At 39.0% G+C, this 19,705-nt stretch overlaps 1 protein-coding gene and 1 non-coding gene across 2 annotated transcripts; both read right to left on the bottom strand.

The window, feature by feature from the left end:
- Positions 1-2,848: 2,848 nt before the first annotated feature.
- LOC144568685 (uncharacterized) lies at positions 2,849-3,592 on the bottom strand. Its single transcript, XM_078319056.1, has 2 exons — positions 3,383-3,592; positions 2,849-3,301 (listed from the first exon to the last, which is right to left on the bottom strand). The coding sequence occupies exons 1-2, from the start codon at positions 3,590-3,592 to the stop codon at positions 2,849-2,851; spliced, it is 663 nt and encodes a 220-aa protein (XP_078175182.1).
- An 11,687-nt stretch (positions 3,593-15,279) lies between these two features.
- Positions 15,280-15,386, bottom strand: LOC144569016 (small nucleolar RNA R71). Its single transcript, XR_013515929.1, has one exon. It is a non-coding gene; the product is annotated as a small nucleolar RNA R71 (small nucleolar RNA).
- Between the last annotated feature and the right edge of the window lie 4,319 nt (positions 15,387-19,705).

The raw sequence follows: 19,705 nt of genomic DNA, 5'->3' as shown, positions 1-19,705 counted from the left end.
GTTGACAGGACGGCGAATGGATACAAGGATGTCGTTTTGTCGCGTCGCATGCCCGACCCGGCCGCCGGAGCGTGACACCTTACTATTTAATTAAACAACACTTTTTAGAAAAAATAAAATAATACATAACATGACATATTAAATTCGTTAATTAAATCATAACCTTTTTAGTTTCCTCAACATTTCTACTCTTTTTTTTCAAACTCCATTTGTCGTTCCCTTTTTCAGTGCCCCCTCTTCTTCTTTTTAATTCGAATGAAAAAATAAGAGAAATTAGGAAAACGGAAGAGAAAAAAGATATATATTTGAAATACTGATATCTTATTTCTTGTATTTATTTCCTACAAATAAAAGAAGAAGATTACATTGTGTATTGGAATTCTTCATGCTGCTTTGCGCCTTCGCCTAGCGTATGATCAAATATAAATAATTATATTTTTCTTAAAATTACGGTTATTGTTGCATTGGTTATTGTTAATGATTTATATTACGAGAAAAATATTCCATGCATAAAAATTGAATTATGTTATAAAAGAGTTTTTCTTCTTATTCATCTTTTCTTTTCTCAAATATTATAAAATTTTCCATTGTACAATGATTAGGGCTGGCAAAAAAATTCGAGGTTCGTGATTCGATTTGGGTTCGATTCGGGTTTGATTCGAGTTTAATTTGATTCAAAATGGGTTCGAATTGAAACGAACCAAACCAGGTTCGATTCGGAATTAATTCAAACCAAACCCAAACCTAGCCTGGTTCGATCGAAATGGGTTCGATCATTTTTATGGTTCGAATCTCATAATAACATCGGCCATCCATTTACCTGACGAAATTAAAATCCAAGATAGAGAGTCATAATTTAACTTAGCCGACACTCTCTCGCTCTCAAATCTCAATAACCTAGTTCTCTCTCCACCTCTCCCTAACTCACTCTCCCTCTAGCTCTAAAATATAGCTGACGCTCTCGGCGACTGACTGTCTCTCCGGCTGTCACTCCTCTCTCCGGCCTAGATGACTGTCTCTCCGGCTGTCACTCCTCTCTCCGGCCTAGATGACTGTCTCTCCTCTCTCTTCAGTCGTCTCTCATAATTCAAATCAGGAAAGCTATCTTTGATGTATTTTTTCATGAATAATTTTTCAACTTAAAAACACTCATTTCATAGTTCATACCGGTAAAAGAAAGCCATGTGAATTGTCCCGCGAAAAAAAATTAATGTATAAACTACCGGTATAACTAGGACTGCTAAAAAATAATTTAGTTCGTGATTCGATTCGGGTTCGATTCGAAAAATGTGTAGTTCACAATTAATTCGATTCGAAATGGGTTCAGTTCGAAACAAATCAAACCAGGTTCGGTTCGAAATTAATTCAAACCAAACTCAAACCTAAGTTAAGTTCGGTTTAGTTCGGTTCGTTGCCACCCCTAACAATGATGATATTTAACTAATTAAAATCCTAATAATTCCACCGTATAGATGACCTTTGGTATTCCTTGGTTTCTTAGTCTTTAAGACTTCAACTGTGTTTTCCAAAAAGACGCGAAAGGACGCGCACTGCAGGCTTTTCGATTCTTGTTGGAAAAAGGAGCTTAATTTAACCGATTTTTTTAAAAATACCCAAAAAATAAAATGATTTTATTAAAAATAACCAGTTTTCAACCGAAATTTTAAAAATACCCCCCTCGCAGAAAATATTTGCGCTCTGGAATTTTTATTTCCGCCCGCAGAAAATATCTGCGCTCCGACCTTGAAATTACAAATCCACTGCACGTATCTTGAAGCAAATGCGCGGCCCGGAATTATTCCTTGAAAGCGCACAAAATATTTGCGCCTGGGATTAAATATTCTGGCCCGCATAAATTTTATGCGCTCTGACCTTTAAATTTTGTGCATGTCAGAGAGGTACTTGGACTAAATCAATCCAATGGATTGATCACAGTAACTTTTGAATTTTGTATTTGTTAGTGTGGTCATGATAAAATAAATTTGTAAAACTAAACTACTAATTTGGTTCCACCTCCCTAGAACATAACCAATGGTTTGGTTTCATTTTTTTTCAAGGAAAAACACAATTAATTTCTTTTTCAATGACTTGATTATTTATTTTCTAAGAGAAAAAAAATCTCGCGAACTTTTGCATACATAAATCATTCGTAATTAAAAAAAAAATGTCCATGTATTTCTCAGTTTTGCAATTAAGGCCCTCTATTGTTGAAATAAACTAAGGATGTTAATGATATAGTTGAGAATAAGAATTTTGCTTCAATAATGTATTTATTGTGAGATGATGACACAATAGAAATGCCTCAGTTTTTAAGCAGATATGATTCAGATGTAATTTATGATTAATAATTTCCTCAAGATCGTATAACACACGGCTGATAACAGGTCTTACTTTTTCTTGAACAAGACACGTTAAAAAATCTTATTAAATAGTATAAGCTTAAAAAAGAGAATGAGAACCACATCTAATGTAGCGACTAAAATAATATATCTTGTGAGATATTGTCAGGTCTCAGGTGCGCACGGGTCAATTATGACCCGGTTAGAAGTCGCGAAGGAGAAGATAAAGAAATATCACAATCAGAAGTTGATTTGGGGATGATTCAATCCAATTTTGACTCAGTCAGACGACAAGAAAGAGAAGAAAGGAAAAGGGGTAGAACAAGCAAAGCGGAAGCAACAAAACATAGCTCAACCCAAAGCATAATAAAACATAACGAAAACGAACTACACTAGAACAAAACTGTAAAACTAAAACTATAAATAGCTAAACTGAAACTAAAACTATAAATATGATAAAACATAACATAGCTAAACTAAACTAAAACTATAAATAAATAAACTCTATCTCAATCGAAATCCGAATGGCTAAATCGGCGAGGTGGTCGCCCCTTATTTTCTCTACTGAAATTCCTTTCACGCCAGGGAGCCCACTGTAGTTCGCCATCCTGTGCTCTGAGAGCTGGTGTAACTTGCTCCACAGGCTCAGCTCGTGCGCTCATCGTGAGTGCTACACTCCATGGATCTGTGGGCTCGGCCGCGTAGGTAGCTAGCGGTGGCAGTGGGGTATGGAATAGGGAATCCGCAAGCTGGGACGCATAGTCCGGCTGAGTCCCGCTACCAGAGGCCTCGCAATCGTGAGCCCTCGGTGGATACGGCTGACGCAGAGGCGGAGAGGCGGCTGTATCCCACTGATCAGCTGGAGCAAAATCTGCAAAGCTGAAAGTCAAGCTCTCATCCTCCTCAGACTGGATCTCTGGAGACTCATGATGCTCAGGCGGTGGCGGCATGTATGCAGGACCCTGCACGGATACCAATAATGTAATAAATTTTAACTATCTTTACCTAAAATAAAGGAATAAATAAGATAAGGAATCACATACCGGTGGAAGAAATGGACGTCCGTGCTCGTCACGGTAGGCGTGCCAACCGACCATGCGTAGTACCCAATGATGATAGTCCCTGATCTCAGATCTCGGGACGTCTGGAACTCCGGGGATGAGTGGAGGATATCCAAACTGACGGAGCACCCGGTCTGGATAGTGGAACTCCACTATCCAGAAGCACACCAGTGGACCCCTGTATAGCCACATCGCCAAATCATCCGCTACAGTCTGCGGCAGCCTCCCCTCACTATATAGCTCCTAGTACGGAGTCCAGGTCACCTGCGTGTCACCCAGACTCTGAATCTGACCTCGGACCAGCCTGATACCTACTGGCTTTCCATGAGGCTGGTTCTTATACTCGTGATTTCCGTACCATTTCTTGCCAAATGCATGACAGTCTTGACTCGTGGGAACTCCCCATTCTGGCGATTCATTCGGCATAGGTACCCCCACCGGTAACCGTGACCATGCCCAGTGCTAGAGTAGAATCACCGGCCCGTACATCATCTTATTTTTCCTCTGTAATTTGAATAATATTAGCCATCAGAGACAAGTTAAAATATTTTAAATAAGATAGGAAGAACATACTGACCTGGCAACTTTGGAACAAGTTGAAGTAAAGATGTGCCAAGACAGCCCCACCCCAGTTGTACTTTTTTTCCGGCTCAAGGTCTTGCACCAGCTCTAGATACATCATCGGAATGGTATCACCGCCCGAATCACAGAACATAATAGAACCAAATAGGTCCATCAAGAAACCCCGTGTGTATCTGTAATGTTGAAATTATAAAGCAACTTATTTATGGACATGAAATATAGTACAAAAATAAATGTTTGTATGAGTACCTCTGAATCTCGAGCTCCGTGGCATGCCGATCCAAACCTTCCGCAAACAGAGCTCGTAGCTTCGTCTTCTTCAGAGCGTACCTGGACTTCCCACTATTATCCCGTATATCTCCTTCCGCTCCCAATAGCTCTGCGAGTCTGTCATTAATCATGTCGTCATCCTCCTCGGGGGGTCAGATATACCACCAACGGGCTCGCCCTGGATGGGCAGACCCCATAGGACACTCACGTCCTGGAGAGTCACTGTCATCTCTCCGAATGGTAAATGGAACGTCTGAGTCTCGGGGTGCCATCGCTCTACTAGTCCTGCAATGAGGGATCCATTAATGGCCTTAGTCTCCGACTCCATAATATCGACCAAATGGTGCAATCCCAAATTCTGCAGATACCGGTCCATCAACGGGTAGTACTGTATACCAGGATGCCGACTCCTGGCATCTACAGTGTCCTCACTCTGCGTTGAAAAAAATAAACAACATAAAAAACTGAAAATACGACAACTCGACAAAATTTAAACTTAAAAAAGCAATCAAGTACCTCAACAGATGCCAGTGAGACTCGGTGCTCTGTGTGAGTCATCCATAATAGAGGACTGAAATGTTCGGTGCTGTCCTCGGGAATTGGCTCAAGATCAGGGTCGGGTGGTGGTATTTTCCTAGGCCGTCCCCGTCCCCTAGCCGCCATCCTACATTAAAAAAAAAATTAGACATGCTACAATATGCTAAATTAAGCTAAATATACCAGCCATTGTTTTAAACTTCAAAATTAGACTAAATTAGGCTAAATATACTAAATTAGATTAAATTTAGGTTGCTGTATATATGAAATGACTGCTCAAAGGCATGCATTCAAAGCATTCGTAAGTTGGAAAAATTAGTATTCTAAAATTTCTGTCTCATCCTGCAAATCAGTTAAATGTTTAAATTAGTTAGAAATAAAAAAAATGACAATTTTGATAGTTTCAATTTGCATGTATTTCAAATTAGCTAAATTTTTGAAATAGCCAATATTTTTTTTTATTAGTATTTTTTTTTAGGGAAAGGCCAGCAGAGGCATGCTCACTAATCAATAAAAATTACATAGCATAAGTCCAAGTCATAGAGAAATAGAAAACAATACTTCAAGCTAGCCTAATGCAATAAACCAGAACAGTAGAAAATATGAAATTTCACTTAATTCCTAGAAAAAAAAGTAAAAACCAGCTAGTCTAAAGGAGATTAATGCAGTTAACAGTGTCATGCCCATGACCTTGAATCGTACCAGTACCATGCCATGACACTAAAAACCCGTAATTATGGGATTTTTAGGGTTTTTGGTGAAGCAGTTTGTTTAGAAAGTTTGTGTCCAAATACTAAAATCCATTGCTTCCGAAATGAAAGGGGACATGTTTTTACGGATTTTTAGTGTCTTATTTCTACTTTAACTCTAAAAGCTTCCCTACACCAGGCAATGTTAGTTTGTTGTCAGTCACTTGTTTTTCTTTTTTTCTTCCTTTTTTTGGGTGGTTTAATGCCCTCTATATCCTACCATTCTGTGTTTTCTTGGATCCAGGTTCAATCTTAGATACAAATTAACTGATTTGGTCAAGTAAATTGTATACTGAAACAAAAGAGTCTTACAATTTTATTATAAAGAAATGAATTCCCTCATTTACCTACAACAATTTCATTCTAGTCCCATATAATTGGTGTTGCTTTTCCAAACACAGTTGCTATAGTATATTGGCTTTAAGATTAACCTTTTGATTAAGTGCATAAGTGCATTATGACCAATCCAGATGTTGTTTTTAAAATTGGCTACTGAGGACTGTATAAGATTAACCATGCCATGACATCTCTGTTTCACATCTAAATCACAATTTAAACCTAGTTTTCCATCCATTTGCGTTGGTACCTTCAAGTTCATTGATTTGTACCGGTACCATCCATTTACGAATCTGAGCCATTTTTGTGTTGTTGCAGCTATGCCTTGGATTCGTAAATAATAATAAATATCTGAGCATGGCCACGAATCTGCTGCATTTACCAGGCGACGCATAGTATTTACCAGATGGTGCAGAATTGACACCAATAACCCATTCTGGTTCAATTATTTCAGAGTTGTGCAGATCAATTAATTACGGGTACAATCGATGACTCGATATTTACTGGTACAATAAATTAATATACCTTTGATTACATTGAAATGCCTAACCTGATTTCGGGATGGTATTTACTGGTTCACCGGCCACCACTGTCGTCTCAACAGTAGAGAGGAAGGGAAGAGAAGAACGGAGCGGGGCGGAGCAAGAACGGAGCAGGGCAGAGCGGCAGCGGCAGGTACGGTTTGGCGGAGAGATTTCACGGGCGGAGAGATTTCACGGGCAGAGAGAGCTTTCACGGGGGTGGGGTTTGGAGAAGAAAGGGGGCTTCAAGATCTATGCAGCGGATATATAATTTAAAGGTTGGAGCGCATAAAATTTCTGCGGGGAAGAATATTTAATCTGAGGCGCATATAATTTATGCGCTTCCAAAGAATAATTCCGGGCCGCGCATTTGCTTCAAGATACGTGCAGTGGATTTGTAATTTCAAGGTGGGAGCGCAGATATTTTCTGCGGGCGGGAATAAAAATTCCAGAGCGCAAATATTTTCTGCGAGGAGGGTATTTTTAAAATTTCGGTTGAAAACTGGTTATTTTTAATAAAATCATTTTTTTTTTGGGTATTTTTAAAAAAATCGGTTAATTTAAGGGTGAAGAGAAGGAGACCAAGAAACTGAACTGAAGTGAGGAGCTGTTCATCTTCTCCATTTTATGTCAAACCAGGAAGGCATCAGCAAATTGGAGAGGTTAAGTTAAAATGCAGTGACTAATATTAAGGTTTTTTTTTTATAAAGGTCAGAGGCTCAGAGCTGATGTAATTATTTAATATTCACACAAAAAATTAATGTTAAGAAAATATTTAAAATCTGCGAATTTATTATTGTTGGTTTTGTCATCGGATGAATTTGTCCATAGATACTTAGTGACTATCGTAATTTTTAAAATTGTATATAATTTAGGTTTTTTTTTGTAAAATACGTACATATAATCTAGTATACACATAAAGAAAAAGTGAGTCTACGATACTTTGCAAAGTGCACATCAATATGAAGTTCTAAACTATGAATTTATGGATTCAAAACTGCTCTTTTTCTTAAAAAAAAGGAGCACCATTCTATTCTTCTATCCGAACTGTTGAAAATTGATCACACGACTTCAATTACTTTTTTCTTTTATATCAATATAATATATTAAAATGAATCATATGTAATTGAAGCCGTGTGATCGATTTTCAACAATTCAGATAAAAAAATAGGAGGTTGCTCTCCTTTTATGTAGAAAAGGAGCAGATTTGAATCTTGAATTCATATTTTCATGTTGGAAATCTAAACAATTAATCAGACCATTCAATAGGCCATGGTAAATCTTTACGCAGGGCTCCACGCATTCTTCAATATATCTACACATATTTCTCCCTTCTGTAATTTTTAATAAATTTTAAAACAAATGAGAAACATTGAATTAGAATATGCACATATGACATACCCCATGGTCTGGATTCTAAATATTGCATACAAAGGGCTTAATTATCTAAACAAAAGAAAATAAGGTAATTATGACATCTGAAATGAATGAAACAAGTTGCATGTTACCGATTTTTTTTATTTATATCCAAAAAAAATATAAATTAAAAAAACTAACCAAATCTCTTGTTTATTTCGAAAAGTACCCAAATCGGAAAAAAAAATTTCCGGTAAATGGATATTAAAACCGGAATAATTTTTTCCGGTTTTAGAATTTTTTATTTTTAGGAAATTTTTTTTTCCGAAATTTTTTTTTCGGATTCTTTTTTTTTATTTTTTAGTTTTTATAATTTATTTATTTTTTGTATTGAAGTATTACAAATATTTAATATATATTTTTTAAAATAGATGGAATACTATATAATTTGATTTATTCGAAAGACTACTACAAATAATCCGGATCAACATTTTTCATGCTGGATTTGAAAATAATTTGAAAATACCGATCGCTGAATGCTTACCGTTGAACGAAAATTTAAACTGAATTTTTGAGGAACTAAACGACGTTTTTTTGAATGATCTACATGCTGGTGTAATCACTTTTGCTTTGCAGTTTGATCCTTGTATCAGTCCAGATTTGCTGATTTACCAGCAGATGTCAAATTTGATATATATACACATATGATACATATATTATATTATATATACATACATACATACATATATATATATATATATATATATATATATATATATAGAGTTAGGCTGGGGTGCTATGGATAGCATAGTGGCCTCTATGCTGCGGCTCAATATTCGAGTTTTCAAAATCCAAACGGTCGATCCGAACCGTTCATCTTATTCTCCATATTAATATCTGCTTGGAGACCAAATTTTATATTTTTTTGAATTTTTTTATTATTTATTAAGTATTTTACAAAATTGTTGATCCAACGGTGGCTGCACAAAACAGTAAAACCGTTGGATTAGCGATTTTCAAAGTGGCTTAATAAATAGTAAAAAAATTCAGAAAATTATAAAATTTGATCTCCAAGCAGATATTAATATGGAGAATAAGATGAACGGTTCGGATCGACCGTTTGGATTTTGAAAACTCGAATATTGAGCCGTAGCATAGAGGCCACTATGCTATCCATAGCACCCCAGCCTAACTCTATATATATATATATATATATATATATATATATATATATACATATTTTATATTATATCTATATATATATATACACATACATACATATGTATGTATGTGTATATACACATACATACATATATATATAGAGTACGGCTAACGCGCTTCCTCTAGCATATGGACCGAAATGCTTCCGGTGAAAAGTTGAAATTTCAAAATCCAAAAAGTCGATCTGAACCGTTCATCTTCTTCTCCATATTAATATCTGCTTGGAGACCAAATTTTACATTTTTCTGAAATTTTATACTATTTATCAAGCCATTTTGAAAATCGTTGATCCAACGGTAGCTTCTGATTTTTACTGTTTGGTAAGCCACCGTTGGATCAGCAATTTTCAAAGTGGCTTAATAAATAGTAAAAAATTTCAGAAAAATGTAAAATTTGGTCTCCAAGCAGATATTAATATGGAGAAGAAGATGAACGGTTCAGATCGACTTTTTGGATTTTGAAATTTCAACTTTCCACCGGAAGCATTTCGGCCCATATGCTAGAGGAAGCACGTTAGCCGTACTCTATATATATATATATCTATATATATATATATATATACATATATATATATATATATACATATATATATACACATACATTAGGGCTGGGTGTTCGCTTACAAAGGTATGCTACAAAGTCTCAGGTACAGCTAGCTGTACCAGTTTAAACCTTGGATCTACTCTCGTCTAAGGTTGCAAGTGCACAACCCTATCCGTATAGTATAATAAGGTATCGATCCTCAGGGACGGTTTAATTCGATTCTAAATTCCTACAAATCCAAGCTAGGTACTAGAAGTGTGAAAGGTTTGGTTTGAATTCGTTTCAATTTCTCAATTCAATAACAAAAGATTGCAAAAGAAAATAAATGTTTGTTTCAGTCAAGTTTAAAAGGATGTTTCCAGGGTTTCAGATTTCATCCTCAGCTTTGCCTCTCTGGACCTTCACTCGACTCGCATCATCTCTAATGCGACCCTAGTGATGCGACCCGCATGGTCTCCCATGTGACTCGCATGGCCATCGAGTGAATGCAGCATTTCACCTGTTTCTGAGTTATTCGATTGTGCAAGGTTCTACTGACCCTACCCACGATTCCTGAGCCTCAACTCTCGTTTATTAGCACCAGTAACCTAGTAGGAAATTGCAATTTCACCTTCTTAGATCTACAACTTTCAACTCTCGTTTATTTGTATTCAATCTAAGTCAATTGATCGGTTTGCTAAAGGTATCCACTATCTCTCAATAAATGGAAATCTCACCTTTCGGTTCAATTGATCTATCTTTTCAAATTTCTAACCTACCTCAAGTGCTTGATTAAATTGCAAGAAAGATCAAGATCAAGATATTAGAAGAGATGAAAGATTCATTCAACAATAGTCAATAAAATGCAATCACACAATCTCAATCAAGCTTTAAAAGAAAGATACACAATCAATTGATCACAAGAACAACTCAAATTCAAATGCAATTCATACAATCAAAGCCTTAGACTACATCAACCCTAGAAACAAGAAAGATCTACTCAAGAGACATCATAATAAAAGAAGAGATAAGAGGAAAGATCATGATAAAACCAAATGAAGCAATCTTCCAAGGATCTTCTCTCCTTCTTCCTTTTCTTGCACCTCAGTCCAAGGATCTTGAGGTTTTGAATCTTCAAATTTCGGAACCCCCCTCTCTGGTGACAGAGGCGGTCTATTTATAGACCTTTCAAAATGGTTGCTTCAATTCTGGGCCCTTATTGGGCCTTTGCTGTCTGCTCTGGAAGCTCGCGATGCGACCCGCATCACCACTGAAGCGACCCGCATCAGAGTGTGATGAATGCGCCTCGCATGCAGTGGTGCTGCGACCTGCTGGTGCGGCTCTGAGTGGTTGATGCGCCTCGCGTCAAGCCTGATGAGGGTCGCATCAAGGTCTCTTGACTTCAATAATTTGCTTGATTCCACCAATTTTCCTGCAAGATAAGAATGAAAGCACAGCAGTACCAATTCTACGCATAATCATTATAATATATGTTATTTAATGGCTCAAGATTCGTGTTTTGGTACTGAAATTGGTCAAAACAATAGGTTGGATAGAGCAATATCATTGGGCAAAAAAGCTCGAACTCGTAACTCGCTCGTAACTCGCTCATTTACAGCTCGTTTAACTCGACTCATTTACAGCTCAGCTCATTTACAACTCGAGTTGGCCAACTCGTTTAATAAATGAGCCGAGTTCGAGTTGGCCCCAACTCGCTCATTTATAACTCGAGTTGCAAATTATTGGTCACAATAAATTCCAAAATAATCAAATCCGAATCTCTAGACTGTTATTTGTGCTTTGAGATTCGTGCAAAATATGTTTGAACTTGTGTTGTAATACTATCACTGGTTAAACGAGTTATAAACGAGTTGTGAGCCAACTCGAGTTGATAATGAGCTGAGTTTGAACTTGTGTTGTAATACTATCACTGGTTAAACGAGTTATAAACGAGTTGTGAGCCAACTCGAGTTGATAACGAGCCGAGTTCGAGTTGGCTCTACAACTCGTTATTACCATCTCAACTCGAGTTGGCTCGCTCGTTTATTAAACGAGCCGAGTTCGGGGGTAACTCGCTCAAACTCGGCTCATTTACAGCCCTAACATACATATATATATATATATATACATACATATATATATATATATATATATATACATACATATATATATATATATATATACATACATATATATATAGGAATATGCTAGCATGCTATGCATAGCATAGAGCCCCTCCATGCAATGCCTTGGATTTCAACTTTTCAAAATCCTAACGGTCGATCCGAACTGTTCATCTTGTGCTCCATATTAATATGTATTTGGAGACCAAATATATATATATATATAGAGTTAGGCTGGGGTGCTATGGATAGCATAGTGGCCTCTATGCTACGGCTCAATATTCGAGTTTTCAAAATCCAAACGGTCGATCCGAACCGTTCATCTTATTCTCCATATTAATATCTGCTTGGAGACCAAATTTTACATTTTTCTGAATTTTTTTACTATTTATTAAGTATTTTACAAAATTGTTGATCCAACGGTGGCTGCACAAAACAGTAAAACCGTTGGATTAGCGATTTTCAAAGTGGCTTAATAAATATTAAAAAAATTCAGAAAATTATAAAATTTGGTCTCCAAGCAGATATTAATATGGAGAATAAGATGAACGGTTCGGATCGACCGTTTGGATTTTGAAAACTCAAATATTGAGCCGTAGCATAGAGGCCACTATGCTATCCATAGCACCCCAGCCTAACTCATATATATATATATATATATATATATATATATATATATATATAGGATCATTGGCTAGCATGCAACCCATAGCTAACTCAGTTTTTTGCTACGGACTTTTTAACCATCGGATTGCTTTAAATTTCGCGCACCAGGATAGAGCGCTGGCTGCAAATGAATTGACGGAGATGGAAAAAAAATGTGTTTCAAAAGCTCCGTTAATCTAAAGTCCCTTCCCAGAGCACCCCCCCACCTCCCTCCATTCTCCCTCCTCCGCTAAGGTTTCACCTCGGGGCTCTTTGCCCTTGTCGCCCCTCCGGTCCCGCGCCTATTTTGTGCGCTCGTCTTCACCGACCCCGGATAGATTGTTCTCCAGATCTTATTTCCACATCATTCTTGCTCTCTACTCCATATCCACAAGCCGGAATCTCTATATATTGGGATCATGTTGTGTCGTGGAACAAACAAATCTTGTTGCTATTGGTAACGTTGTCTCCTCCGTGCTATTCTCCAGCTCTTCTACTAATTTCGTAGATTTTTTGTAAATTTCGTGTGTTTTTGTTTGTCAGAAATTTTAAGAACTGTTAACTCTATGTTTATACCTCATATTTCATGTCCTCCAAACTTTTGTCAAAACCGATGTGTACCAGGTGCTTCTACTTTTCTCTTTCTTTTGCACGAATTTGAATCAAAAGTTTCAGTAAACCCTAGGTCAGATACAACTTAATTTTCTACATATGACTGATTAAGACCAAATTATCCTTAAGTGCATAGTTGATCTTTTATGGGTACTGACTTAGGAAGAGATTACAATTGGTATATGATATCTCCATATTTGATCTATTGTTCCGACCAATTCCTGTACCAAAATCTGCGTTTTAAACCACCAAATCGCGTATTTTACATTGAATATCCATAGAATGTGGTACTGCTGCGATTTCATTCTTATTTTGCAGAAAACGGGCGAAATCAGGGAAGTTACTGAATTCTGAGACTCTGCACGCGACCCTCATCACATCTGATGCGACCCTCATCAGAGTCGATGCGGGTAGCATCAGACCTGACGCTGGTCGCATCGCGAGCTTCCAGAGCAGACAGCAAAAGCCCAATAAAGGCCCAGAATTGAAGCACTCGTTTTGAAAAGTCTATAAATAGACCACCCCTGCCACCAGAGGGAGGAGTTCCGAATTTGAAGATTCAAAACCCCAAGAATTGGAGTGTTGATCAAGAAAGAAGGGAAGATCCTTGCTAGATTGCTACATTGGGTTCTATCATGATCTCCTCTTCTCTCTTCTTTTATGATGTTGTTTGAGTAGATCTTTCTTGTTTCTAGGGTTGATGTAGTCTAAAGCTTTGATTGTATGTATTGCATTTGAATTTGAGTTGTTCTTGTGATCAATTGATTGAGTATCAATTCTTTCATTGCTTGATTTTGATTGTTTGAATCTTGATTGTCTATTGTTGAATGTTTCTTGCATCTCTTCTAATTTCTTGACTTGATCTTTCTTGCAATTTAATCAAGCACATGAGGTAGGTTAGAAATCTGAAAAGATAGATCAATTGAACCGAAAGGTGAGATTTCCATTTATTGAGAGATAGTGGATACCTTTAGCAAACCGATCAATTTACTTAGATTGAACACGAATAAACGAGAGTTGAAAGTAGTAGATCTAAGAAGGTGAAATTGCAATTCCTTACTAGGTTTCTGGTGCTAATAAACGAGAGTTGAGGCTCAGGAATCGTAGGTAGGGTCAGTAGAACCTTGCACAATCGAATAACTCAGAAACAGGTGTAATGCTGCATTCACTCGAGGGCCATGCGAGTCGCATGGGAGACCATGCAGGTCGCATCACTAGGGTCGCATCAGAGATGATGCGAGCCGAGTGAGGGTCCAGAGAGGCAAAGCTGAGGATGAAATCTGAAACCCTGGAAACATCCTTTTAAACTTGACTGAAACAAACATTTATTTTTCTTTTGCAATCTTTTGTTATTGAATTGAGAAATTGAAACGAATTCAACCCAAACTTTTCACTTCTAGTACCTAACTCGGATTTGTAGGAATTTAGAATCGAATTAAACCGTCCCTGAGGATCGATACCTTATTATACTATACGGATAGGATTGTGCACTTGCAATCTTAGACGAGAGTTGATTCAAGGTTTAAACTGGTACAACTAGCTGTACCTGAGACTTTGTAGCATACCTTTGTAAGCGAACAAGTTTTTGGCGCCGTTGCCGGGGACGGCTATCATTTCTTTTCTGGATTTTTGCTTATCTAAGTTAATCTAGATTTTAACCTGTATCTTTACTTTTACTTTTCTCATTTACAAAATTGGCATTCTTACCCCCCTTCCACAGATAACTATCAATTGAGGATCAAAAGCAACTACTACCTGAGGAGAAAAGGACCGATTTTTGACGAAACTCCTTCTACTGACATTCTGAGACTCTGTACGCGGGTAGCATCAGAGCTGAAGCGGGTGGCATCAGAGCTGAAGCGGGTGGCATCAGAGCTGACGCTGGTGGCATCAGAGCTGACGCTGGTAGCATCTCTATTGACGCGACTTGTGTGACAGAGACAATGTCAGAGCATCCAAGCAGGGAAGATAGGGAAGCAGATGCCAGAGAAAAGGAAGCCCTGTCTGACCAGTCTGACGACGACATGGATGTCTTCATGCCAAGGACCTTGCGAGAGTTTAAAGTACCGAGGGCTGGGGATGTCAGGGGTGCGATCAGACTACCACGGATACCTGGGCAGCAGCCGAACTTCAACCATGGAGTTGTCAACATGGTTCAGCAGAATGTGTTCAATGGCATGGATCACGAGGATCCACATGCTCATCTCCAAACCTTCCTCGAATGCATCACAACCATCAAGACCAATGGGGCGACACCTGATTACACGAAGCTTGCTTTATTTCCTTTTACTCTTAGGGACAAGGCCAAGAAATGGTTAGGGTTATTACCAAGGGATTCCATTACAAGTTGGAGGGAATTGTCTAAATTGTTTCTCACTAGGTTTTCCCCCCACAAAAGAACTGCCAAGGTAAGGAACCAACTGACCAGTTTTAGGCAAAGGTCCGATGAACCCCTCAATGAGGCATGGGAAAGGTTTAGGGAATTGCAATACTCATGTCCCCACCATGGTATTCCTGATTGGTTGTTGATTCAAACCTTCTATGATGGTCTAACTGAGAGCACTCGCACTTCAGTTGATGCAGTTGCAGGTGGAGCGCTAATGTCAAGGGAGCCTCTTGAAGCCATGCATCTGATTGACAACATGGCACAGAATCAACAGTGGTTTAGTCGTGAAAACACCCGACCTAGAGGTGGAGGCAAGTACGAAGTTGATCAAATCACCGCTCTAACCGCCAAGTTGGATGCCATGCAAAGGGCAATGGACAAGTTGAGTGTGAAGGCAGTCGAACAGCAGCCCCAAGCATGTGTCATGTGTGGTGATGAAAGGCACGCTTATGAGCAATGTCCATTGGTGCAGGATGAAGAGGAGGTCGAGCAAGTCAACTCCATCAACAATGAACCTTCCTTCTTTCCAAAACCTCCCTTCAACCGTTCTTACTCCAAGGACCCTATTGAGCAACAAAACTGGAGGTGGAATCAGAATAACCCTGCGCCATTCAACAATGCTCCCAGACCCCCTTTCAATAACCCCTCTGGCAACAACAACTGGAACAACCATTCTGGAAGCAACAGCAATAACAACATGAACTTCTACCATAATGCTTCCTTCCCCAATCAGGATAACCAAGCACCTCAATCCGGTCCCTCCAAACCACATGTGGCACCTTATTCGAGTGACTTCATGCACGAGCAAGGGAAAATGAACCAAATCATGTGGGAACAGATGCAATCTATGTCTTCTCAAATGGCTGCTCAAAATAAGTTGCTGGAGCAATTGAGTCACATAGTCATCTCAAGCCAACCTCAACCTGGAAAGTTACCTGCTCAACCAAAACCCAACCCTAGAGGAGAGGTCAAATCGATCACACTGCGAAGTGGGACCCAGTATGAAGGACCAGCCAACCCAACTGATCAGATTCCACCTGACGCGACCCGCGTACCAGAGATGCGACTCGCATCAAGCTCTGAAAAGGTGAGTCCTGGTCGCGTAGGATCAACTGAACCCGCATCACCGATTGAAGAGCCAGTGAATGCGACCCGCATACCAGACACGCGACCCGCGTTAGGTGAGTCTGAGAGTCAGAAAAAGAAGGAGATTGAGAAACCACCTCCATACAGACTACATGTACCCTTCCCTCAAAGATTAGCTGAGACCAAATTGAATGCACAATTCGCTAATTTTGTCGAGGTTCTTAAAGGATTGCACATCACGATTCCATTCACCGAGGCTTTGACCCAAATGCCCACCTATGCCAAGTTTCTCAAAGACATCCTTTCCAACAAGCGAAGCTTGGAGGAGCACAAAAAGGTGAAACTCACAGAGCAGTGCAGTGCAATCTTTAGTAGCAAGCTCCCGCCCAAACTAGAGGACCCTGGTAAATTCTCAATTCCTTGCAAAATTGGGAAAACTACCATCAAGCGAGCCCTGTGTGACCTAGGGGCCAGCGTGAGTCTCATGCCACGCACCATCTTTGAGCGCATAGGAGTAGGCGAGTTCAAACCCACGCGCATGACTCTACAGCTTGCTGATTCTTCTGTCAGGGTACCACTTGGCATAGTGGAGGATGTGCCAGTTCTAGTCGGTAAGTTCTATGTCCCTGTTGATTTTGTGGTGATGGAGATGGAGGAGGACAAGAAAATCCCTATCATTCTAGGACGGCCATTCTTGAAGACAGCTCGAACACTCATTGACGTGGAGAATGGAACTCTGACTCTGCGGATTGGAGATGAGAAAGTGGAGTTTAATCTCAACCGAGCTACGAAGTGTCCCTCCGAAACAGAAACATGCAGCTGGCTTGATGCGGTCGATCAATTGGCCAAAGAACAATCTTGTATGCAATACAGACCAGATGGATCCGATACACGAATAATGAGTAATTATTTTGATTATTTGGATAATTTGCAGAAGAAGATGTGTGCAGCAGAAGTAAATTTTGACGATCTGGATGAACTAGGACGCGGGCCGGATGAATCCCACGCGGGTCGCGTGCCACAGTCCGAAGGCCTGGAAAACAGAGAACGAGGATCTGATGAAGCTGACGCGAGGTCTTCACGCGACCCGAGTGAACCTGACGCGGACCGCGTCAAGGTCCACACAGAGCTGCCGACTCCTGAGCTCAAGCCTCTTCCAGGTAACCTCAGGTATGAGTTCCCAGACCCAAATAACTCTTGTCCTGTGATTTTAAATGCAGACCTCGACCCAGCTCGCATCCTCAGATTCTTGGAGGATTTGAAAGCTCAGCAAATTGTGATTGAGGACTTGATCGAGAAGGTGATAGGCACTCATTCAGCCACATGCAAGCTCAGGACTTTACCAGCAAACCAGCATATGATCCATACACCTTTGAAGTGGGCGCTCCGCCCAGAACCGCCTGATCCACCTTCCACCAACCAGTGAGGCACCCCCGCCTCACCCCTCACTCCATGTCTGGTTAGTTTCCATATTTTCTTCTATTTACTTTTTCTTGTGTGAATTCAAGCATTGAGGACAATGCTTCATTCAAGCTTGGGGGGTGAATAGAAGAAAATTGTATCTGCATTTAGGTCATGTTTATTTTTCCAAAATTTGCATTTTTAGGTGATAAATTTGTGTGATTGTTTGAGTTAAGGACTTGTTTGAACAATTTTTGGTTGTGATTTGGATGACTTTGAAAAATTAGAACTAACCCCATAATTGATCAAAGAACTAATTAGGAAAGGATGTTTTGAGAACTTGAAAAGATGAAAACTTGAATTGTATCGACAAGCCATTTTTGAAACTGAACTGTGTCTTTTAAATAGGGACATGAGGATTTTAAATAAAGAAAGTTTTGGATATCCATTGGTATGAATGAATACCAATGGATGTGTGTATTCATGGTATGTGCCAAAAAAAAATGGAGAACATAAGAGTACTGGCAATAAGTCCTATTGGGCGCCTTTGAGCTCGTCTCCCAAATTTAAAAAAGAAGAAGAAAAGAGATGGAGAAAAGAAGAGTACTGGCAATAAGTCCTATTGGGCGCCTTTGAGCTCGTCTCCCAAATTTAGAAAAGAAAAAGAACTTTTGCATATATCAACACACAAAGTCCGTGACTTTCTAATCTAAGCTTGTTCCAAGCTTGGGGGAGCAAAAAAGAAAATCTCCACAAACGAGAGCATAGTCTCAGTAATTAGGGAATGAAATATCGATCGATTAGAGTAATTAGCTTTGCAAATATTAAGACATTTCAGAACTTGAAGTTTGATTAGTCAATTTGTGGGGTGAATCAAAATTGATCAAGGAAAGTCCAAATCATACCATAAAGGTTCTCGAGGCTCTTGATTTAAGCAACTCATGTAAATTTTCACATTTAGGAACTTAACTTGCATTTAGAGTCCAACCCGGTAACAAAGAACAGATCTTTGCTTGAGGACAAGCAAGAGTTCAGCTTGGGGGAATTTGATATCTCCATATTTGATCTATTGTTCCAACCAATTCCTGTACCAAAATCTGCGTTTTAAACCACCAAATCGCGTATTTTACATTGAATATCCATAGAATGTGGTACTGCTGCGATTTCATTCTTATTTTGTAGAAAACGGGCGAAATCAGGGAAGTTATTGAATTCTGAGACTCTGCACGCGACCCTCATCAGAGTCGATGCGGGTAGCATCAGACCTGACGTTGGTCGCATCGCGAGCTTCCAGAGCAGACAGCAAAAGCCCAATAAAGGCCCAGAATTGAAGCACTCGTTTTGAAAAGTCTATAAATAGACCACCCCTGCCACCAGAGGGAGGAGTTCCGAATTTGAAGATTCAAAACCCCAAGAATTGGAGTGTTGATCAAGAAAGAAGGGAAGATCCTTGCTAGATTGCTACATTGGGTTCTATCATGATCTCTTCTCTTCTCTCTTCTTTTATGATGTTGTTTGAGTAGATCTTTCTTGTTTCTAGGGTTGATGTAGTCTAAAGCTTTGATTGTATGTATTGCATTTGAATTTGAGTTGTTCTTATGATCAATTGATTGAGTATCAATTCTTTCATTGCTTGATTTTGATTGTTTGAATCTTGATTGTCTATTGTTGAATGTTTCTTGCATCTCTTCTAATTTCTTGACTTGATCTTTCTTGCAATTTAATCAAGCACATGAGGTAGGTTAGAAATCTGAAAAGATAGATCAATTGAACCGAAAGGTGAGATTTCCATTTATTGAGAGATAGTGGATACCTTTAGCAAACCGATCAATTTACTTAGATTGAACACGAATAAACGAGAGTTGAAAGTAGTAGATCTAAGAAGGTGAAATTGCAATTCCTTACTAGGTTTCTGGTGCTAATAAACGAGAGTTGAGGCTCAGGAATCGTAGGTAGGG

The sequence above is a fragment of the Carex rostrata genome, chromosome 17 (assembly GCF_964058835.1).
Source record: "Carex rostrata chromosome 17, lpCarRost1.2, whole genome shotgun sequence".
Lineage (NCBI taxonomy): Eukaryota > Viridiplantae > Streptophyta > Magnoliopsida > Poales > Cyperaceae > Carex > Carex rostrata.
The sequence above is the reverse complement of the archived record's forward strand: the minus strand, read 5'-3'. Positions and strand labels throughout refer to the sequence as shown.